Source organism: Felis catus, chromosome D3 (assembly GCF_018350175.1).
Source record: "Felis catus isolate Fca126 chromosome D3, F.catus_Fca126_mat1.0, whole genome shotgun sequence".
Taxonomy (NCBI): domain Eukaryota; kingdom Metazoa; phylum Chordata; class Mammalia; order Carnivora; family Felidae; genus Felis; species Felis catus.
In genome coordinates this window covers 23,900,096-23,923,394 of record NC_058379.1, presented here as the reverse complement: position 1 = coordinate 23,923,394, position 23,299 = coordinate 23,900,096, and the positions used below count along the sequence as shown (strand labels likewise).

Genomic DNA, 23,299 nt, shown 5'->3' with positions numbered 1-23,299 from the left:
AGAATAAACGAAGGGGGATCCACAGCAAGTGAGAGTCAGTAAACTCCCCCAAAACTGCTTTCTTGGTTCCAACTTTCATCACCTTCCAACTCCGGGATCATTCCAGACGGTCTTAAGCTTTCTATTACAACTCTCTACAATTAAAATATTACACAATATAACCAAGGGTCTTACCAAGATTGGTGAATCCATCCTGAAGAGCCCACAATCGAGCCCAAGGGGCAGGGACAGGCTCCTCCGGTTCTTGGTCCTCGGGAATCGAACAGAGTTCCTGGGTGGACACCGTGTCTAAGGAGCTCAGAGTCCCCGAGCTGGAATGAGAGGACTGGCTGGATGTGGGTGCTGTGTTGGTGGAAGAGCTGGACGTGCCCTGCGAGTGTGAGGAGGAGCCATGTGTCTGGGAGGAGATGCCTTGCGACTGCGAGAAGCTGCCTTGGGACTGTGAACAGGCACCACTGCCATGGGGCGGCTGACCCTCCACATCCATCTCCCGAGACATTACGACCTCAAAAATAAGTGGCCAATAATAAGATAAGTTTCAAGGAACAAGACTTGAAGGTCAAGAGTGAAGGACGGACATATTTACATCAGAAAAAAAAAAAAAATCCGGAGCATGCATGTTCTGCAAGAGTTAAAATTCTAACAGTCTATGGGAAGCCTGCGTGGCTTAGTCAGTTGAGCATCCAACCCCTGATTTCGGGTTAGGTCATGATCTCACGGTTTGTGAGATGGAGCCCCACATTGGGCTCTGTGCTGACATGGAAGAGTCTGCTAGGCTCTCTCTCTCCCTCTCCCTCTCCCTCTCTCTCTCTCTCTCTCCACCCCTCCCCCTCCACACATGAGTGCACACTCTCTTTCTCTCTCTCAAAATCAATCAACTTTAAAAAAAAATTAAATATTTCAAAAATATAGATCTAAATAGCTCTATAGTTCTTGTGGGCTGAGGTTGCCATCAGATCACTTTCACCAGATCAGTGTTTTGTAGGGCAGCCACAAACCACAGGGAAAAGAAAGAAAAAAATTATTTGAAGGTTATAAATAAGCTAAAAGCAATTAACTAAGTTGGGGGTGGGAGAGAAGACTGATAACAGCTTACATTCATCTAATTTTTTAATTTTTTTTTTAATTAGAAATGAAACCTAAAAAGGTATTCACTAATACAATCAACACTACACTTAAATTTCATGTTTTGAACAAGAAAGAAAGGGAATGTTAGTGTGGATTGGAGTAGAAGATGATTAAAGAGAAACTATATACTAACTCACGGCACCACTCAAGAGGTGACCATTTATGTAAAATGTCACTAATGCCCCTCCTCCCCCAAACCTGCCCCAAGACTGTGCAGACCACATCCTGTTTGTTCATTCTAGATTCCTTGACTCCTAACTAAGGGCCAGGCTACTTAATGAGACAGAACACAAAGACTGCTCTAAACAACTCCACCTAGCACTTTGTGATGCTAAGTTACTATGCTCATCTTTTCAGCATCCTAAATGGCCTTCCAGCCCAACAAAATTCTGCCGAAACCATTAGAGGTTCCCACCCTTGTTTAGAATTAACTTGATGGACAGTTTAATAACAGAAATTATAGTAAAGTCAATCCTTAACTTTAAATCCCTAATGTGATTTTTATAAAGAGGGGAGAGGGGCATTCTCTCTTCTCCCCAGATATCCATACTCAGGTATTCCTCCAGGAGAACATAGTAAACATTACTCACACTGACATTTATATAGCTTTCCAAATACAAAGATCCTGATGACTTCTTCTTAAGCCACACCAGTAAGGTGATGCCAGAGCTGAATACGCCAGCTCTAATACTACCTCGGTCAAGGTTGCAACCTCTTTCAGCTTTCTGAGCGAGACTTCACCCTGAAAACTGGGAAAAGACTGTGTCAAGTAGTGGCTGCTATCCTTGCTTATTGGTAAGGGTCCACCAAACGGAAAACACATTACTCTCAGCCATGAGGAGGAAGTATATGGAAAGGTTAGAGGCAAACAAATCTGGAGTAGATAGATCTTGAGGATTAAATGAGATGACACATGAACGTTCCTCCCCCAGCAATGCTTGATAATTGGGAGAACAGAATTCCAGTCCCAAAGAATCAGACAACCGGAAAAGGGTTTACAAGTGTAACACATTTTTTTTTCCAAATAGAGAAACTGAATCCCAAGGTGGACTGGTGCCCTCGCCAAGCCATCCCACACACTTACTTATGGACACTCGCAGGGCATCCTCTTACACAGGTCAGTGTGTTTCCAGTTCCTGCAGCGCCTAGCAGCTAAGAGTGAGTTCTCAATAGGTTTTTTTTTCGAAATTGAATCTAAAATATGGTAATAATTACTAACATGTATATAACTCTTTACAAAGCAACTTCCCTCTGATTTTGAAGAACACAACTTTGTTCTTTCTTACCATGCACGTCTGGGCCAGTTTCAGCTTGTAAGTAACAGGGGAAGTGAACTTCACCTCGAAGTTCATCTACGAAGGAAGACAGTCGCCCACGCGTTCCTCTCCTCCCCCAAACCAAGCTCAAAAACCAAAGTGAAAATTCGGGAGATTCAGCTCGCATCAAGACCCCAAGAACGGGAATCGAACCCCCCAAACACCCAAGAGAAAGTTCCCCGCTATGACTCACCGCGTGAGCCCACCTGCAGCCACACAACTCACAGCAGCCGCAGCCAGCACGGTGGCGCTAAACAAGCACATACGAACTCCACCCTCAGCCAATCAAAACAGCCCTCCGCCGCCGCCAGACCAATGAAAAGCAGCCGATGTGGTCGTCTACGCGTAGCCTCAATGCTTTCTGGGAGTTGTAGTTTAATATGAGGAGCGGGATTCCCAGAATCCAGGTTCCCCCGGGTTATCCCGCCCCCTTAGCTGCCCAGCCAATCAGCAGCAGTAGTCTGGTTGGGCCCTCGCTCACGGTTTCCCCCCACAGGTGACCGTGGCGAGACAGGCCGCGGCCAGATGTGGGGCGGAAGGACCGGCGCCTTGCTCCGGGTGTGGGGGCTGTGGCCCGCAGGGGTCCGCGGACGGAGACCTCTAGGCTGCAATGCTGCGTCTCTGGCCGGAAACAATTCCCCCCAGTGTTGGAACTGCGGCGGCCCAGGGGTCCCCAAGCGGGGAGACGGGTTCTTCTGCCCACAGTGCCGCGCGCTGCAGCCACCTGACCTCACTCGAGATTACTTCAGCCTCATGGACTGGTACGGAAGGCGGTTTCAGGAAATGCGCCGGGCGAGAGACACATCCGGGACTGGCGAACTAGCGTGGAGGGCCGATCATGCTTGGGAAGGAGAAGGCGGGACCCGTTAGGTCGATGGGCGGAGCCCTAGAGAACTGGGGGCGGGGACTGGGAGGGTGGGATTGCGGCCGGTGAGAGAGGAAATTGAGGGGTGGGCCTAAGGATAGGCTTTTGATCGATAGAGACCAGAATGGAGGGAGGATTGGAAGGGCGGGGATGGAATTCTGGGGGAATTGAAGGAGGCTTCAGTGGAGGGAGGGTTGGGACCTGAGAAGGGAAACTGAGGGGCGGGGCCTGAGGGAAATGTACTGGAGTGCCAGAGAAAGCAGACTTGAAGGACAGGGTCAAAATGGTTAAAGTTGGAGTGAGGATTTTCAGAAAGGGGTACTGAGGTGTTATGCAAAATAAGGGAGTAAATGAGCTTCCAGGTTTGTGAACACATGGAGATGTTGGGAGAATAGTGCGCCTAGAGGGCTTGGGAGCTCCCCGGAACTTTCCACCTACGCATCTCTTCCATCTGACTGCTCCTGAGTTACATCCCTTTATAATAAATGGATAATCTAGTAAGAAAAACAAACAAAATAGGGTGTAAAAGCACCGAAAAACTGAACGTTGTGGTCTGAGTCTGAGGGAGAAGGAAGATTTGGAAGGAGAGAGACTGAGAAATGACTTTTTCCTGTTTTCCTCCAATGGTCGAGGAGCTTGGAGAGAGGTGAAGTTTGGACCGAGCCAAACTATTATGACGGCAGACTCCACGAATAGAAAGTGAAAGGGACTGGGTTAAAATAAAGTGGGAGACTAAGATGAAGGGACCTGGCCTCTCAAAAGATCGGGTGGGATTCGAAATGGTCCCCTTAACTCTGGGATCTGCCCCTGCCAGTCACTGCATACTTACGATGGGCTGCAGTAACACTATCCTTTAAGTTCTTGGAACACGCCCATCTCGTTCGCACCTCAGGGCCTTTGCATGTTCCCTCTGCCTCTGCATGACTTTTTCCTCTCATCTTTGATTATTTTTTTTTTAAGTGTATTTATTTATGTGGTGGGGTTGGGCTGGGCAGAGAGAGAGGATCCCAAGCAGCTTCCAGAACACAGGGCTCAAACTCATGAACCCTGAGATAATGACCAAGAGTGTGTCACCTAACTGTGCCAACCAGGCACCCCTGATTATTTTTCATCATTATTCAGGTCTCAGCTCAAATGTCATCTCTTTGTCCACCACATCTACCCCTTTCTCTGACCTTTTTCTCTCTTTTTTTTTTTTAATTTTTTTAATGTTTATTTATTTTTGAGACAGAGAGAGACAGAGCATGAACGGGGGAGGGTCAGAAAGAGGGAGACACAGGATCTGAAACAGGCTCTAGGCTCTGAGCTGTCAGCACAGAGCCTGACGCTCGAACTCACAGACCGTGAGATCATGACCTGAGCTGAAGTCGGCCGCGTAACCAACCGAGCCGCCCAGGTTCCCCTTTTCTTTCCTTTTTTTTTTTTTTTTTAATTTTTTTGACCCTTTTCTCTTTCACAGCACCTACCACTTTTTAAGGTTATCTCTCTCTCTACATGTTTATTGCATCTTCCCCCATGAGAACAGGAACCAGGCCCACAGTATAAAAATACAAAAATGTTTGAGGCATGAATTTTATCTCCCAATTTCCTTACAGCAACCGTGCCTTCGGAGTGGACACAGCGAAGCTCCAGAATAGGTACCAGCAGCTACAGCGTCTTGTCCACCCTGATTTCTTCAGCCAGAGGTCTCAGGTAGCCTGTGAGCCACCCCTAATCATACCCAAACACTAGTGCGTGGTGGGGTGGGTGGCAGTGGCTTTGCAGTAATGTGATTATCAGAGACAGAGCTAAACAGCCAGCTCCACCCTGGGACAGCTTGACCCCAGACTGCCAGGCCCTGGATCTGCCCTGCACTCACAGCTTTTACCTGACTTCCCGGAAGAGTTAGAACCCATCTGTTGAAAATAAAGACAGCTCATCCCACACCAGTTCTACTTTGATGACTTCCTTAGGTGCCGGCCCATCAGTATTTTATGAAACAGTTTGTGAATGTAATGTGGCTATACCGATGGTAATAAGATTATCTTCATCTCCACTAACAGACTGAAAAAGACTTCTCAGAGAAGCATGCGACCCTGGTGAATGATGCCTATAAGACCCTCCTGGCCCCGCTGAGCAGGGGACTATACCTTGTAAGGTGATTTCCCAACCCTTCTATGCGTGACTACATGGTATCCATTGTGCTGTGGGACAGCTGCTCCCCTGTATTCAGCAGAAGAGTGCTTGAGACCTGAGTTAGTCTAGGGACCCAAAAATAATTAGCCTCAAAGACACTGAATGGAGATCGTTTTCTCTGAATACTTGTAAATCTGCTTGCCTGATTGCATATTTTTTTTTTTTTTTTTTACCATTTTCTCTAAATTTCAAGGATTGGATGGCGATGGCATTTAGGGAAGAGTAATTTGGGTTTTTGTTTGTTTGGTTTTTTGGTGGGGAGGAGCAGAGGGAAGAGTTTAGCACCTTAGAATTTTAGGATTTAGTAGAATCTTTACAAATATCTAGTTCAGTCTCCCGAGTGGAGGAATGACTCCTCCAGGGTTACACAGTCCCAGGGAGCAGAGAGAAATCCTGTCCCAGCTCTCTTATGTCAGTGTGACTTTCTCATACCCTACCTTCACACTCTCACTATTAAGACAGTTCCGTTTTTGTTTTTGTTTTTGTTTTTTTTATGCATGGTATTCTGTTCTGAAGGGTGAGTAGGATTTATGACTCTGGCCACAGTTTCTTCAACCAACCTTACTTTCTCTGCTTCATGTCCCAATAGCTAAAGCTCCATGGAGTAGAGATTCCCGAAGGGACAGATTATGCAATGGACCAGCAATTCCTCATGGAAATAATGGAAATCAATGAAAAACTTGCAGAAGCTCAAAGTGAAGCTGCTATGAAAGAGGTTGAATCTATTGTCAGAGGTAAAAGATAAAATACCACTGAATGCATTTTATTGCTGTTGTGAGTACATGCCCAAGGTTAAGTGGAGAACGAATATGAAAACTACATATTGGTCATCATAATGATTCAGGGAGTATGTTTTTTCTTGATTATACTGAAAGCAATTTTGTCTGAAGTTTAGACTTGCAACATCCATAGCTTGCCGGAAGGCAGCCTTAAACCAAGAATGTAATAGTATTTTGCAGATTGCAATCCTCCTTCCTACCCATGACATCATTTAAAAAAAATGTTTTTATTTACTCTTGAAGGAGAGAGATAGAACGTGAGTGGGGGTGGGGCAGAGAGAGAGGGAGACACAGAATCCCAAGCAGACTCCAGGCTCTGAGCTGTCAGCACAGATCCCGATGCGGGGCTCAAACTCACAATCTGTGAGATCATGACCTGAGTGAAGTTGGTTGCCCAGCTGACTGAGCCACCCAGGCGCCCCCGCATGACATTATTTAGATGTTATTATTGTCTCTGACAAAAATAAATAGGGCTTTCTGTGCACTGACAGTGTGGAACCTGCTTGGGATTCTCTCTCTCTCCCTCTCTCTCTACTCCTTCCCCTGGTAAAATAAATGAATAAAAACTTAAAAAAAAAAAGAGCCTGGGTGGCTCAGTTGGTTGGACGTCCAACTTGGTCTCAGGTCATGATCTCATGTGTCCGTGGGTTCGAGCCCTGCATCAGGCTCTACACTGACACCTCAGAGCCTGGAGCCTGCTTCAGATTCTGTGTCTCCCTCTCTCTCTGCCCCTTCCCGCCTTGTGCTCGCTTGCTCTCTCTCTTGCTGTCTCAAAAATAAGGAAATAAACATTAAAAAAAAAAAAAGAATAAATAGGACTTAAAAGTTCATGGAAATGCCCAAGGTCACCTTGCAGAGCAAAGACTGAAAAACTGACTTCTGATCTCATTGCTTCGTTTTCCATCTTATTGCATAGTGTATCAGTCAGGGGTCTCCAGAGAAACAGAACCAATAGTCTATATGTATATACATGGAGAGAGAGAGAGAGGGAGAGAAAGAGAGAAACCTATTTTAAGGAATTGGCTTACATAATTGTGAGAGCTAGCAAGTCTAAACTATGGAGGGCAGACCAGCAGGCTGGGAAACTCAGGCAGGACTTCCATGCCCACATTATCAAAGCTAATCTTTACTTAAAGTCAACTGGCTGTAAATGTTAATCACATCTACAAAATACCTTCACGGCAACATCCAGACTAGCATTTGACCAAACAACTGGACCATAGCCCAACCAAGTTGACACATAAAATTAACCATGCCATGTACAAAAGTTTCCAAATTCTCCCGATTGTATGCACGTATGTACTTTCACAAACGTTTGTGGCATGCCTACTATGTATCAAGCATTGTGCACGACACAGTGAATAAGAAACACACGGCCCGGGCCCGTGTCTTCATGGAGTTTATATATTTCAACTCATTGTGTCCAAAATGGAGTTCATGAGCCTCTCCCCTCCCTCCTTAAAAAAACTACTCCTCTGCTGATGTTCCCTAAGTAAATGACACCATCCAGTTGCAAAGTCCAAAACACTGAGGAGGCATTCTTAACAACTTATCCTCCCTTACCCCCGTAGGCAGTCGTCACCAAATCTTGAAATGCCAACCTTCTAAATGTGACCCAAATCTGTGTTTTCACTGCCAGCACCCTGTTCCAAGCTACCATTCATTCTCACTGGGACAACTGCAGTAGCTCTAGACTGGTCTAGCTGTACCCTCACTCAAATATATTCCTACATTGTGATTTGTGTGATCTTTTGAAACCCAAGTCTAATCACATTACCCTTGGTCTTACTTTAAAATTTAACTGGCTTCCCAGTTAAAGATCAAAGTCTTATGGGCTTCCAGGGACCTGTATGGTCTGTCTTCTTCCTCCCAATTGCCTCTCCACCTTAGGCACACAGGCTATTTCTAGTTCTTCATCTGTATCAAGCACCTTTCTACCCTAGGGCCTTTGCACAGGCTGTTCTTTTGCTTGAAACCCTCTTCTACTTCTAGTTAACTCTTCTTCCTCCAGATCTGGGGGCAATCATCCCTTCCTCAGAGAATCCTCAGAGAACCTCTTTATCTATACCTTTTGACAGTGGACACTCCCCCCTTGTAGGACCAATCACAGTTGTAACCTTACTGTTCTACATGAGATTATTTGACCAATTTCAACCTCCCTCCCTCCTTGGACTGGAAGTTCTGCAGAGGCAGAAATTGTATCTGCTTTTTGGTCCCCTCATATCCTCAGCCCGTGGAATACTATTCACAGAGTATATTGGTGTATAACAGGGGCTCAGTAAATAGTGAGTGAATCATGATCAAAGAATTACTTGTTTAAAAGCAGTAAAATGACAATTGGTGAGGGGAGGTCTATCAGCCAGGAGTGTATCAACAGCCTTACACCTGGGTGGTGTTGGGAGAAGAATTCAGTGCTTGCAATTAGAAGCCCCATCTGCAAAGCTTTGGAAGGCAGAGGACTATGATGCTGTACTGTAAGGGAGTCTTGGGTGCACTGTCAACACTGCCACTGAATTTATGTGTGACCTTGAGCAAGTGACTTCACCCCTCCGAGCCTCAGTTTCCTTATCTGTAAAATGGAGATAACATCAGTACTGGTTGTTACAAGGATTAAAGTAAATGAAATAAAACAGGTAAAACGCTTAACACAGTGTCTGGCCTGTAGCAGGTGCTTAGTCATTGGTGGGGGTTATTCTAGCCCTAGAGTAAATGTCTGGTTTTGAACAGGTCACTGACCTTCGTTTAGATTAATTCCTAAGTTTCTTTCCCTATAGGCACCTGCTAAGGCCCAAGGTTAGTGCGTATTTGAGGGCATAGGGCTAGTTAGATCTGGGACAGAACTTCAGAGCCTCTAGACTCCTAAGCCAGTGTTCTTTTGCCAACGCCACATTGCCAGTTTCCTGCCACTGTATGAGAATCTGGACACTTGGGGTCTGTTCCCAGCTCCTCCACTCAACCGACCATGTGACCATAGGGCCATCTCCCAATACCTGTAACTGCCTGCAATGCGGATATAACATGTTTGAAAATGCTTTGAAAGCAAGCACCATATAAATGATTGATACTATTTATATCTGGAAAACACACATAAAATTCTTCATTTTCTAATGAAGACCCAGCAGAAACATCAGGTGGCCGCTTCTCTACCTCGTTTGGCATCTTCTCTCTTATGGTACAACATAATCTAAATGTTTCATTTTCCTGGGCGGCTGTAGAAGTTGCAAGAGATTGCTTGAAACGCTGTAATGCCCTGCCCTAGGCAATCCTAGCTTGCTAATTTTCTCCTGCTTGAAATCTGGAAGATTCATACTACTCGATGGAGATAATCAAAGCATTTCCTTGTCCTGTTTATTTTATTTATTTATTTTTATGACTCTATAGCCATTTTACAAGACGTAGTGATTGCCCTTCAGACCTTTTTTTTTTTTTATGTTTATTTATTTTTGAGAGAGAGAGAGGGACAGAGAAAGAGAGACAGAGGATCCCAAGAGGGCTCCATGCTGACAGCAAGGACCCTGATGTGGGGCTCGAACTCACAAACCGTGAGATCATGACCTGAGCTAGAATCTGCTGTTTAACCAACTGAGCCACCCGGACGCCCCACCCCTCAGACCTTTCGTAAGTAGAAAAACATAATGTAACTAGGGTCAGCTGCACCAAACAGGAGCTGTCTTCATGGGACATGTGGAGACAGAGCTTATGAGGCCTTACCCTGGAATCTAAGCTCCCCGTCATGTGTTGTGTTGTGTTGTGTTGTGTTGTGTTGTGTTGTGCTGTAACCAGCTACAAAGTGTTACCCTGACATCATTAGTCTATTTGAATAGAAAAATTAAGATACCGATTTTCTCTTTCAGCTAAACAGAAGGAATTGAGTGACAATGTGAGCAAAGCTTTTGAACAAGGTACTTTCTTCATTTCTTGACTTTCTTAAATATGAAAATAGATTGCAAGCACTGAGGTATAACTCTCCATTCAATAAGTAGCTATTATATATCCATCCTAGGATAGGTACATGAGGAGCTATAAAATATAGGCAAGCCTACATTTCTCCCTTCAAGGATTCACAGCCTTGCTAGAGAACCAAGCGGTATGCCAAAAAACAGTGATATGCCAGAGAAAGATTAGATGAAAGTGCTTCTATTCCCCTTTAGCAAGTGGGAGAAGTGAAGGTGAGGGTTGTAGGCTGAGGCCAACAGAGACAGATCCTGAGGGCAAGGCTGCACAATCAACATTTGGCAAAGCCTGCACACCCCTTTCTTCTGCAAAGCCCAGGAGGAGAAGCCCGTGGCAGAGCTGTGCCCAAATTACAAATATGGGCTATTCATCCTGGTCCCATTGCTCCTGGTTCCCAGGTTGAAGAGATAGGGTCTTTTTCTAGCTATTTTGAAGCAAGAACAGTCTTTTTCTCCATCCCAGACTTATGCCACCCCTTAAATAACAAAATAATGGCCTTTTACCCTTTACCTGAGAGATCATTTGATTGTGGGAAGCAAAAGGCCACTCAAGCTAGCCCAGATCAAAAGGAGATTATTATAATGAATTGGGACTATCTCCCAGAATCCAAAGAGAAAGTCCCTGTGATGATTATAGTACACAGTGTGATAAGAGCTCTTCTGGGGCAAAGCCTGGGGACCAGAAAGCAGTCTGGAACCAAAGCTGTGGTCACGGACTCGGTGCCTCTGGCAATTCCATTCCATCGTCTCCTCACTGTAAACCAGCCCCATCACCTTCCTCATTAGCGTGCAGTGCTCCAAAATGCCCTCCCTCACGGGATGACTCTTTAGTCCTCCTTGGTCTATTACCTTATAAGAACAAAGACTTTGACCATCTGATTAGAGTCCCCTAGACCCATCTCTGGATTCCTGAGAGAGGGGATTTGATGGAGCCAGATGCCCATTCCAGTCCAGCTAGTGCTGAGGGCATAGGCTTATACAGGGTGCCGCCCAGTTTGCAGGGACTGTAGGAGCCCATTCGGAGGCATAGGCAGAGGGAAGGTCTTTAAAAAGATGTGAGAGAAAGCTAGATTAACAGCAGAAGAGTCTGGAACCTAGCCTGATACATCTGCCTGAAATCCATGAACCCAGCCCACTGGCTAAGATGTTCACGTATTCCACCATCTCCTAGCACATGTTGGCAGATTTTTATGTTTTTGATTAAGAAATATAATTTTTAAGAAGACTACACAATACATAAGTACAATTTAAGGAATAAAAACAAAAACACCCATGTCCCTACCGCTCAGCTTAAGAAATAGAACATGCACAGAAGATATACAAATGGCCAATAAGCACATGGGAAGATGTGTAGCATCACTAATGATTAGGCAAATGGAAATCAAAACCACAGTGAGATACTACCTCATACTCATTAGGATGGCTATTAGAAAACCCAGAAAATGACAAGTATTGGTGAGGGTCTAGAGACATTGAAACCCTTGTGCATTAGTGAAGGGGATGTAATACAGTGCAGCCACCACTGTGGAAAACAGTACGGTATTTCCTCAAAAAGTTAAAAATAGAATTACCATACAATCCAGCAATTCCACTTCTTTTTTTTTTTTTTTTAAGTTTATTTATTTGTTGGAGTGGGAGGAGAGAGAGGGAGAGAGAGAAATCCAAAGAAAGCTCTGCGCAGAGCCTGATGCGGGGGTCAGACTCACCAACTGTGAGATCATGACCTGAGCCGAAATCAAGAGCCAGAGGCTTAACTGACTGAGCCACCCAGGCACCCCCAGCAATTCCACTTCTGAGTTTACCCCTGAAGAATTGACTCAAAGAGATACTTGCATACTGTCAAAGATAAAGCCATATACTAGTTAAAGTTGTAAGGATAGGTTTTGATCAGTAATAACTATCGCCATAGGGAAAAGAGTGCGGTGTGAACTGAACTCCAATTTGTACAGAGATGACTGAGCATTTTAAATTAAAGGGAGAATGAGGGAGTAGGGAGGGGGGGTGAGTGTTGTCTCAGTAGAGTCTGGGAAATGAAAATTACAAAAATGGGAAGGTAGGGGGGGTTGGTCCATGTGAAACCGACCTGGGTTGCTAACTGGGGCTTAATTAGAGTGGGGCTCAGACACTAAGAGACAGGCCCTATTTTCTAGTGTTCGCTGCAACAAACAGTATGAAAGAGACAGCAAGAGACATTCTTCTTTCTCGGAACAATGGAAGTCCATTTCTCATTCGATCTCCCTTTGTTTATTAAGATCTAGCTGAACCATCTGTTGCTACTTGGTAGCAGAAGATATTTACTGGATGACATGAGCAGTCAGGCATTTAATGAGGAGCATCTCTATGGAAACAAAAAGAAAAACAAAGATTAATGGTGGGAGCAGACTATAAAGCCAGTTTCTGAGTCCAGAGGGTGGGCAGTCACTTAAGACTCTAAACTCTTAAGCATCTTTACATGGTGGTATGAGGATGCCAGTGACAATCTGATAGATATCTTAGTTTATAGCTTGAATGCCAGTAGTGATGGCATAGACATCAATGTCACAGTCATGGCTACTTCCCAGAGCAGAGCATGGAAGACACAGGAGTTCTGGTGGATTTTCTGGGTAGCCCAAGTGGCAGCAATGGTTGCCCACACGTGATTTGTAGTGACAGGTTCTTTGATGTTTATATCAAGTTGTCTGGCATCAGCTTACAGGGCTTTTTCAGATCCTGGAAGAAAGGGCAACCACAAGACAAGCTGAGTCCCAATAAGGACCTGGGCAGTCAGGTTTTAGTTCTCAGTGATGCCAAGTCAGGAGAGAAGGAGAAAAATGGGAAACAGAAATTTGGAGAGTTGTAGGCAAATATTGAAGGAAACTAGGAGGATTAAGAATTTGCTAAGGGCTAAAAAAAAAAAAAAGAATTTGCTAAGGGCTGACAAAATGTGTAAGATGGCAGGAAGGATCCAGTTCGGTTTTCGGGAAGATAACAACCTCAGAGACAATGAGCAGAAATAGATTCTGGGTGTGACATACTTTTCCACTGTCATGAAATTTCTCTCTAAGTCACCCCCCTTTTTAATCAAATGTTATCAGTGGGGTGCCTGGGTGGCTCAGTCAGTTAAGGCTCCGACTCTTGATTTCAGCTCAGGTCATGATCTCACGGTTTGTGAGTTCAACCCCCACATTGGGCTCTGTGCTGGCAGCTCAGAGACTGCTTGGGATTCTCTCTCTCCCTCTTTCTCTGCTCCTCCCCCCCCCCAAAATAAATTTAAAAAGTTAAAAAAAAAAGGTTATCAAAGTAAGAATAGTTTTGTTTGCAAAATAATTTTAGTTGCATTAAAGTTGGCCTAATTATTAACATGAGTGAAATGAGAATGGTAATCAACCATACAGATTAAGTTTCCTTTATGGAACCTTTTATAAGGAATCTCAGATTGGACTTTAAAAAGCCTCTTAATGCTAGGAATTCAAGTGAAGAATTCACTGTCAGACATCACCTGCACTACCTATGGACTTGGGTGAATTCCTCTTTTCTCGAGGTTTCCCAAAACATCCTAAATTTCCTGGGCCTATTGGGAAATGACCTACTTTACTCACCTGTAAGGCTGGGAACCCTATAAGCCAAGTGCCAGCCCAGTTTTTTCCTAGAGGGCTTTGTAAGCTTTGGCTCCATAAAGTCAACCTTACCTCCTTAAAATTGTCCATTCTGTCTGATTTTATGCATCATTTTCAAATGTGACATTCCTATCAAAGCTTTGGTCATAAAACCAATGTTTCAAATTATGTTCTATTCTATTGACTATCTTCCTGAGCCTAGCAAATAGATACAGTGCCATGAAAATAATAGTGTCTTTCTCTGATGGACTTATTTTGCTATGCATTATACTCTCTAGTTCCATCCATGTTGTTGCATATGGCAAGATTTCATTCTTTTTTTATGGCTGAGAAATATCCCATTCATCAGTAGCGGACACTGGGGCTGTTACCATAATTTGGCTATTGTAGACAATGCCGCTATAAACATCAGGGTGCATGTCTCCCTTCGAATTAGTATTTTTGTATTCTTTGGGTTAATACCTTGTAGTGTGCAATTGCTGGGTCATAAGGTGGTTCTATTTTTAACTTTTTGAGGAATCTCCATCCTGTTTTCCAGAGTGGCTGTACCAGTTTGCATTTAAGAAACAAAACAAATGAGAAGTGCCTGGGTGGCTCAGTCAGTTAAGCATCTGACTTCAGCTCAGGTCATGATCTCATGGTTCATGAGTCTGAACCCTACATTGGACTCTCTGCTGTAAGAGCAGAGCCCACTTGGGATCCTCTGTCCCAATCTTTCTCTGCCCCTCCACCGCTCACACGTGTGTGTGTGTGTGGGGGGGGGGGGGGGGCAATTATGTGCACTCTCTTAGAAATAAATAAACGTTAAAATTTTTTTTCAATAAATGAAACAAATGATTATATGGGAAAAAAAGAGGAAGACAAACCAAGAAACACACTTCTAACTCTATATAGAGAACAAACTGATGGTTACCAGAGGGAAGGTGGGTGAGGCGATGGGTTAAGTAGGTGACGGGGATTAAGGAGATGAGCATTGGGTGTTGTATTTAAGTGCTGAATCACTAAATTGTATACCTGAAACTAATATGACATGTTATGTTAGCTAACTGGAATTTAAGTAAAAACTTAAATAAATACATAAATATTTTTTAAATGTATGTTTATTTATTTATTTATTTATTTATTTATTTATTTATTTATTTATTTATTTATTTTTGAGAGAGAGCACACACACAAGCAGGGAAGGAGCAGACAGAAAGGGACACAGAGAATCCCAAGCAGGCTTGCTGCCAGCACAGAGCTCACTGCAGGGTTCTAACTCATGAACCATGAGATCATGACCTGAGCCAATATCAAGAATCTGTGCTCAATCAACTGAGCCCCTAAATATTTTTTTTAAAAACAAGACTAAAACTTCCTGGATCGTTAAGTCATAAACCCATACGCTTTTTTGGCTTTGTTTTTATTATATATGTATGTATGTATGTATTTTTATTTTAAGGAGAGAGAGCACAGGTGGGGAGAGAGACAGAGAGAGAGAATCTTAAGCAGGCTGCACCATCAGTATGGAGCCCAACACAGGGCTCGATCCCGTGACCCTGGGATCACGACCTGAGCCAAAATCAAGACTTTTTCTTTAGGGTTTTGAAAATCCTAACTTCATTTATCATTTTAGTCTCAGGGTTATTTAAGCAATGCCATCAGAAGGCTATACCTCAGGAGTACCTGGTACAATCCTTTTTCGAGGGTCTCTGAGACAGGCCCTTTTTGTTAACTACAGTAGTCTGCCATGTAGCTGGTTGCAAGAGCTTGTAGGAAAGCATCAGCGTAAAGCAACAACTCTCTGTGGATAGCAGAAGACTTAAAGTGACCACGGTTAAAGACCTGATGAAAGATCATTGTAAAAATACTACGGTTGACAAGGAACTGTGGTTGTTTCTGTAACACAGCACATTTTGAAATAATAGCTAGGCTGATCAGAATATGCAAGAACCTATTATAGATAGAGCATTGACAAATTTCTGGGAACTTTATAAGATTTCTGAAATAATAGCATTCTACCCATACAAATATAACCTCCAGAAAGTTAAGTATCTCTTCTTTGACAATGCTTCCCATGTAATATAATTTCATCGAATAAACCTAATTAGTTTTAACATCTCTCCTTTTAGAAGGTGAGAGAACAAATCCTTTGAGGTTCTCCAGGGACCCTCAGAAAATTCAAACTTAGTTTTAGGTCAGGAAGACTTTATTTAGAATTTGATTTTGGGAAGTTGTCTGAAATGTCGAATGCTTTAAATATTTTAGGATCATAGGTCACTGTGAAACAATACTTAGTTATCCACTTAACAATGTGATGATAAAATATTTCAAAGGCAAATATAAGCGGTAACATGAAAAATAAAGAACCTTAGCTCCAAATAGGGAGAAGACTCTTCTCTGAAGCAATGAAAGACATGATAAAGACAACATGAAGCACAGAAAGTTACTTTGATAAGACACACAATGTATGTTTCCTAGGCAGATTACTCAAAAGGTTAAGAAAAATATTTTGCAGTCTTTTATTAAGAGCAGACCAATGACCCAAGAAACTTTGTCATTTTAACAGAACGAAAACCAAACTCTGGTTTTCTATCAGTGCGCTATTGACGTTAAAGTTCATTTCAAGGGGCGCCTGGCTGGCTCAGTCAGTGGAGTGTGCGACTCTTGATCTTAGGGGTATGAGTTTGAGCCCACATTAGGTGTAGAGATTACTTGAGAAAAATAAAATAAAATCTTAAAAAAAAATAAAACTAAAAAACTAAAATTCATTTCAAAAATATGTATAAATCCATTTAATCTTAATCAGCTTTGACCTCACAACATAAAATTCCTTTTCCACAAATGCTCTACAACTTTCAATATCCATTCATACTTTGTTCGATTCCTTCCTTCCTTCACATTCTACTTTAGGACAAAATTACTCTTTTATCTTCACAGAAACATATTCTTCATTCTTCGTGTACTTTTCATATAAAAACATATCCTACGTTTCTTCCAATCTTTGTACCCTGCAGTTGTAGTCATATTTTTTTATATATTGATTATACATTTTAACCATTAGTAAGCTTTATTTTACTAGGAAGTAGACAATTGAGAACTATAATATGCCAGTATTCTGTATTAGTAAGCAAATTTATGACTATACCATCTCATAAACTGTAGAGGTATATATGCTTCCTATAATACATTTTTTTTTTAATATGGCAAGAACATGTTTATTAAGAGACTCAAAATCCTTGGCCTCTCTGGACCATATAAAAATAAATAGCCAATGGACACCTAGGTGGCTCAAGTCAGTTAAGCATCCAACTCTTGATTTCCACTCAGGTCATGGGATTGAGCCCCAAGTTGGGCCCTGCACTGGCAGCATGGAGCCTGCTTAGAATTCTCTCTCTCCCCCCCTCTCTCTCTCTGCCCCACCCCAGCTCACACACACTCTCTCTCTCTCTCTCAAAGTAAATGAAAATTTATATATATAAATAAATAAATAGACAAAAATATATAAATTTCGGGGTATCTGGGTGGCTCAGTCAGTTAAGCGTCCGACTCTTGATTTCAGCTGTCATGATCTCACGGTTTCGTGAGTTCGAGCCCGGCATGGGCTCTGTGCTGACAGCAGGGAGCCTGCTTTAGATTCTGCTCCTCCCCTCTTTCTCTCTAAAATAAATTAACTTAAAAAAAAAAAAGTATATAAACTTAAACTTTTGCTTAATAGTAAATGTTTTAGTAGTGCCTGTGTGGCTCATACAGTTAAGCATCATTCTTCAACTCAGGTCACGATCTCAGCCCCGTGCCATTAGGCAGGGTGAGTTCAAGCCCCACACATCAGGCTCTCTGCTGTCAGCGCAGAGCCCACTTGGGATCTTCTGTCCCCCTCTCTCTGCCCCTCCTCTGCTCTCTCTCTCTCTCTCTAAACAATAAATAAACATTTAAAAAATAGTAAATGTTTTAGCACTTTATCTTATTTAGAAATTATTTAGATATTTCATGAATATCCATTATTTAACTTAGTTTACTTAGCAAGACTAAGGTTTCAAGTTGCCAGGAAGATTTTGGACATGATTTTTAGGCAGCATATTATAAAACATAATTTTTGTTGGGATAAAAAAAGTTTGTCAGAATGATTTAATTTGAGTAATATCAGATTTACCATCTCTAGAATCTTAAACATCTAGTTAAATATAATATTAGGTTATTTGACCAGTAAGTCCAAATAGAATGAAAATGTATGTTTGCATTTTATTTAATGTTAGCAACTCTATAAACATGCCTATTTTATTAAACCCAACAATATCAAGTTAGTCTTATTTACCAAAGATTTATACAAATTATGTGGCAATGAAAAATATTTGAGTTGGCTCCTATAATTCTGGAAGTTTTAGAAGACTTCGTTTACATAAGAACTTATTTCTAAGCCAATTAAGATACAACTCCTTTAAGGGATTTTATAAATTAATTTGGTAATCCCATCTGGAGATAGAGAAATATCATTCATATATATACATACATATATACATATATATATGATACACACATAGACACAAATACAGATAGTTCAGTTTTCATTTTTAAATTTTATCTGTAACTCAGACTGGCTACCTTGGTCAGTAGAGTTGGTTTATTCTTGTTGAAATGAAGCCTCACATTAATGTCTCTGTTTATTTCAGATGATTTTGAAAAAGCCAAGGAAATTTTAACAAAGATGAGATACTTTTCAAATGTAGAAGAAAAGATCAAGTTAAAGAAGATACCTCTCTAATGATTACTAGTTTAAAAGTTTTAAAAATAAAGTTCTTATATATTTCTTTTCTGGCTTCTGCTAATTGAGACTAGAGATGCTTTGACCGCTTATAGCATCTTAGTTAAACCCGTGGCTCAAACATCATGGGATGTCAGAGTTTGTCATGAGAGGAAACAGTGTAGCCAGAGCTTGGGTGGTCCATTCTTTGTGTGATACTTAATACAGCATGCTCCCCCTCTAGGCCAGTGAGGAAGTGGGGATGTGGCCAGCTTGAGGCCCTGGCGAAGGGGTTGGCAAGTTTTTACTACAAAGAGCCAGATAGCAAATACTTTAGGCCCTGTGGCCCATACTGCCTCTGTTGTAACTACTCAACTCTGTCATTGTAGCTTTTGGTCTACAAAACAGGCAGGGGACTAGATTTGTTCCAGGCTTTCCCAACGTCCACCCTAGAACCACATCTTCTTTCTAATTAGTAGTGCTCTTGTTACCACAAACTGCATTCAGTTTGGTAACCATGCAGAGCTGCCTAAGAATCTCTCAGGCCTACATTTCAGAATGTAGATAATATTTATTACCAGTTAGTCTGGTATTTAACACCAACCCCATTTCCAGCTTCACCTTGGTGGGGTTGGAGCAGTTTTAATTTCTTTCTGGACAGTTGACACTCTCTTCTCTATTCCCCCACTCCTCTAATCCACCCAAAGAACAACTCCTGCTTACTCTTTTGGATCCTTGGAAATTCAGATTAAGTTCTTGATTCATTTCTAGAAGGAAAAAAAGGTCCCCCCTTTTTTTAAGTCTCTGGATTAAGGAAGATTAAAATAGAAAATTCTGCTTAAAAAATTACAAGAACTGAATGGGTGGCTCAGTCATTTAAGCATCCAACTTTTGATTTTGGCTCAGGTCATGATCCCAGGGTCATGGGATCAAGCCCCACATCGGGCTCTGCACCAAGTCTGGAGCCTGCTTAAGATTTTCTCTCTTTCCCTCTGCCCTTGTCCCCCACTGGTGTGTGCGCTCGCTCTCTCTCTCTCTCTCTCTCACTCAAATAAAAATAATAATAAATAAACAGAAAGAAATTCCAAGATGGGCGCCTGGCTGGCTCAGTCGGAGAGACATGTGACTCAATCTCAAGAGTTGTGAGTTTGAGGCCCACATTGGGTGTAGAGATTACTAAAACATCAATAAACTTGAAAGAAAGGAAAGGAGAGGAGGGGAAGGGAGGGGAGGAAGGAAGGAAGGAATCTGAAATGACAACTCTTGGAGAGAATTATTTGTTTATAATTGAAAAGTGAGAACCAAGGTTTAACTCCTAGAGCTTAAAACTGTGGCTCTTTGGGGCACCTGGGTGGCTCAGTCAGTTGAGTGTCCGACTTCAGCTCAGGTCATGATCTTTGGATTCATGAATTCGAGCCCTGCAACAGGCTCTGTGCCGACAGCTCAGAGCCTGGAGCCTGCTTCAGATTCTGTGTCCCTCTCTCTCTGCTCCTCCCCCCACTCATGCTCTGTCTCTCAAAGATAAATAAACGTTAAAAGAATTTTAAAAATGTTTTTTAAAACTGTGACTCCTTTGCATCCTCCCTCATCCTTGTCTAAGAAATTTACATCTCATGAATCCTAATCCTGTTATACTGAGTTTGTTAACATTTTAGGATTTATGGATCTTCTGAAGGCAAATTAACCACAGCAGCTGTCTGGCTTAATGGTATTTAGGAATATCAGCACAATCACCAACTCTCTCACATTTTACGAGGAGAATGAGTTATTTGTCTAAAAACACACAGGGAGTCTTTAAGTAAACAATTACAATGCAAGCAAATGTCCTGATTAAATTGGGTGCTTCTGCAAAGGAATAGGAGATGAAAGCAGTGCTTGAAGTACTTCTGCAGACAATCTTCATTCCTCCTTCAGAACAATGACCAGAACCAACACAATCTGACCACAAAAAGAGATCAGATAAACATCTTTGGAGGAATTTCAAAGAAACTTTTCCCCTACCTGTTGCCATTAGCTGGGAAGCTCACTATGCCTCCCAGCAAACTACTTCTGATTTAAGGGATAAAAAAAAAAAAAAAAAAAAAAAAAAAATTATTTCTGAGTCTGGGATTACTTTTTTTTGTTTTTCCTTCACTCTTTCAAATTCTTTCCCTGTTAGTGTAAAGTCTAAGTTTAGTGGGACTTCTCAATCCAGGAACCCTTGCACGTATTTCCTGACAAAGCCCTTATGGGGAAGTATACTTCCTGGCATCTGCAAGGTTAGTAGCCCTATTTGGATTAAAGGGTTTTTTTTTTTAGTTTTTTTTAATGTTTATTTATATTTGAGAAAGAGAGAGACAGAGTGCAAATGGGGGAGGGGCTGAGAGGAGACAGAATCTGAAGCAGGCCTCATCCAGGCTCTGAGCTGTCAGCACAGAGCCTGAAGCGGGACTCCAACTCACGGACCACGAGATAATGACCTGAGCCAAAGTCAGACGTTTAACTGACTGAGCCACCCAGGCACCCCTCTTTTTTTTTTTTAATTTAAGTAATCTCTACACCCAATGTGGAGCTGGAACTCACAACCCCAAGATCAGGAGTCACATACTCTTCAGACTGAGCCAGCCAGGTACCAAGTGAAACAAATTAAGCACTCACCTCCCTCCCCACATTATTCCCAATATAGAAAAAATGTATCAGAACAATAAGAGGTTTTGATTAATTTGTGATTATTTCTTCTCCAACTCTGCTGTTCAGACAGGCCCAGTCTTGTGGATTGGATGGGCCCCCCAAAAAATTTACATGGTGAAGCCCTAACCCCCAGTGTGGCTATACTCAGAGATGGTACCTCCAAGGCACGAAGGTTAAATGAGGTCATAAGGGTAAGGCTGTCATCAGACAGGATTCATGTCCTTATGAGAAAAGATACTTTCTCCCTACACTCATGCACTAGGGAAAAATCTTGTGAGAAAGCCAGAGGGAAGGCAGCCAGGAACAGACTCCTCACCGGAAATAGAAACTAACCATGCTGGCACCTTGATCTTGGATTTCCAGCCTCCAGACCATGAGAAAATTAACTTCTATTGTTTAAGTCACCCAGTCTGAGGTATTTTGTTATGGGATCTGACCTGTCTGATACACCTGGATTTGAATCCTAGCTCTGCCACCCGTTTGCTTGAGTCCACAATTACGCTAAGCTTCATTTCCTGTCTTTAAAATGGTGATAATAATACCTATTTCACAGGATTGTTGTAAGGATCAAATGAAATAAATTATCTAAACAAATTGTTTAGCCCAGTGCATCGCATATGGGAAGCACTCAAATGTGACTTTTAAAATTATAATAACTACTGGGGCACCTAAGTGGCTCAGTCAGTTAGGTGACTGACTTTGGCTCAGGGTCATGATCTCACAGTCCATGAGTTCAAGCCCCATGTTGGGCTCTGTCCTGACAGCTCAGAGCCTGGAGCTTACTTCCAATTCTGTGTCTCCCTCTCTCTCTGGCCCTCCCCAGCTTTCACTCTGTCTCTCTTTCTCTCAAAATTAAACAAAAATTAATTAATTAAAAAAATTTTTTTAACGTTTTATTTATTTTTGAGACAGAGAGAAACAGAGCATGAATGGGGGAGGGGCAGAGAGAGAGGGAGACACAGAATCGGAAGCAGGTTCCAGGCTCTGAGCCATCAGCCCAGAGCCCAACGCGGGGCTCGAACTCACGGACTGCGAGATCGTGACCTGAGCTGAAGTTGGACGCTTAACCGACTGAGCCACCCAGGCGCCCCAATTAATTAATTAATTAATTAAAATAAAATTATAATGACTACTTTTATTATTTGGCAACAAAGTCATATCTTTTCGCATCAGAGTAAACAATACCCCTTCAGCAGAGTTTCAAGCACCTACTTTGTGCAAGAGAATGTTCAGCCCTGGAAGAAATGCATAAACAGATGCTTCCTGTCTATTTGGGGATTATACCAATAATCAAAACAATAATAAAAGTTCCCATTGCTAGGGAGACTGGTTGGCTCAGTCAGTAGAGCATGTGACTCTTGATCTTGGGGTCATGAGTTTGAGCCCCATATTAGGTTCAGAGATTAGTTTTAAAAAATCAGTCAAAAAAAAAAAAAAAGTTCCTATTTGCTCCATAGTTACTATGTGTAACATTTTGCATGAATCTATCAAATTACACCCAATTCAGCTCATTTCACAGATGAAGAAACAAGCTCCCAGAATATAAGTCAAGAGCCATGATTCAAACCCAAGTCTACCTCAGCCTGTGCTCTTAGGGAGGCTGAACCCACCAGATTAAGTACCAGCCAAGAAGATAAAACAATTTGTACACCAGGGGCCATTTACCAGGGCCCACATCATGCCAAACAGAAGCAGGACTTGACCCAAGTCCCTATTTCCAAGGCCTGCACATACAGCTTCACTGGGCATAGGGAGGGATCGCTCTCAGGTAAGAAGGTTTCAGGGAAGAGGGGGAGTGGAGTCCAGACAGGCAGAGAGAAGCTGTATCATGTGTCCCCAAGCCCCATCCCCTGGTTGAATGACTCTCTAGGAAATCTCACAGGACTTGGTATATCGTCCTACTCATGGCTACGATGTATTACAATGAAAGGATCAAAAGCCAACTCAACAAAGGGAAAAGGCACATGGGATGAAGTCCAATGGCAACCAGGCACAGGCTTTTAGGGGTCCTCTCCCAGGAAGTCCCACAGGGCACACTCATTCCGCCAGCAACAAGCTATGACAACCTCTGTGAAAATGTCATCTGCAAAGGGAAGC

At 42.5% G+C, this 23,299-nt stretch overlaps 2 protein-coding genes across 30 annotated transcripts in view; one reads left to right on the top strand and one right to left on the bottom strand.

Moving 5' to 3' along the window:
• CHEK2 (checkpoint kinase 2) overlaps nt 1-3,325 on the bottom strand; it is a 47,488-nt gene extending 44,163 nt beyond the window's left edge. For 4 of the 23 annotated variants that reach the window (XM_045042365.1, XM_045042369.1, XM_019814839.3 and 1 more), the window contains exons 1-2: nt 3,174-3,192; nt 175-311 (exon numbers count right to left, since the gene is read on the bottom strand). Coding sequence is in view for 17 of the 23 variants with exons in the window: in XM_045042364.1 (XP_044898299.1) it covers nt 175-505; nt 2,415-2,571 (488 nt within the window). In the remaining 6 variants the exon portion in view is untranslated. The other 19 variants (XM_045042354.1, XM_045042355.1, XM_045042363.1 and 16 more) reach the window with 16 other exon arrangements.
• HSCB (HscB mitochondrial iron-sulfur cluster cochaperone) overlaps nt 2,856-23,299 on the top strand; it is a 31,067-nt gene continuing 10,623 nt past the window's right edge. The window contains exons 1-6 of one of the 7 annotated variants that reach the window (XM_003994765.5): nt 2,861-3,205; nt 4,905-5,001; nt 5,352-5,441; nt 6,074-6,218; nt 10,118-10,165; nt 18,462-18,600. In XM_003994765.5, coding sequence (XP_003994814.1) covers nt 2,970-3,205; nt 4,905-5,001; nt 5,352-5,441; nt 6,074-6,218; nt 10,118-10,165; nt 18,462-18,553 — 708 coding nt within the window. In that variant the 5' untranslated portion in view covers nt 2,861-2,969 and the 3' untranslated portion in view covers nt 18,554-18,600. The other 6 variants (XM_023241622.2, XM_019814841.2, XM_019814842.3 and 3 more) reach the window with 6 other exon arrangements.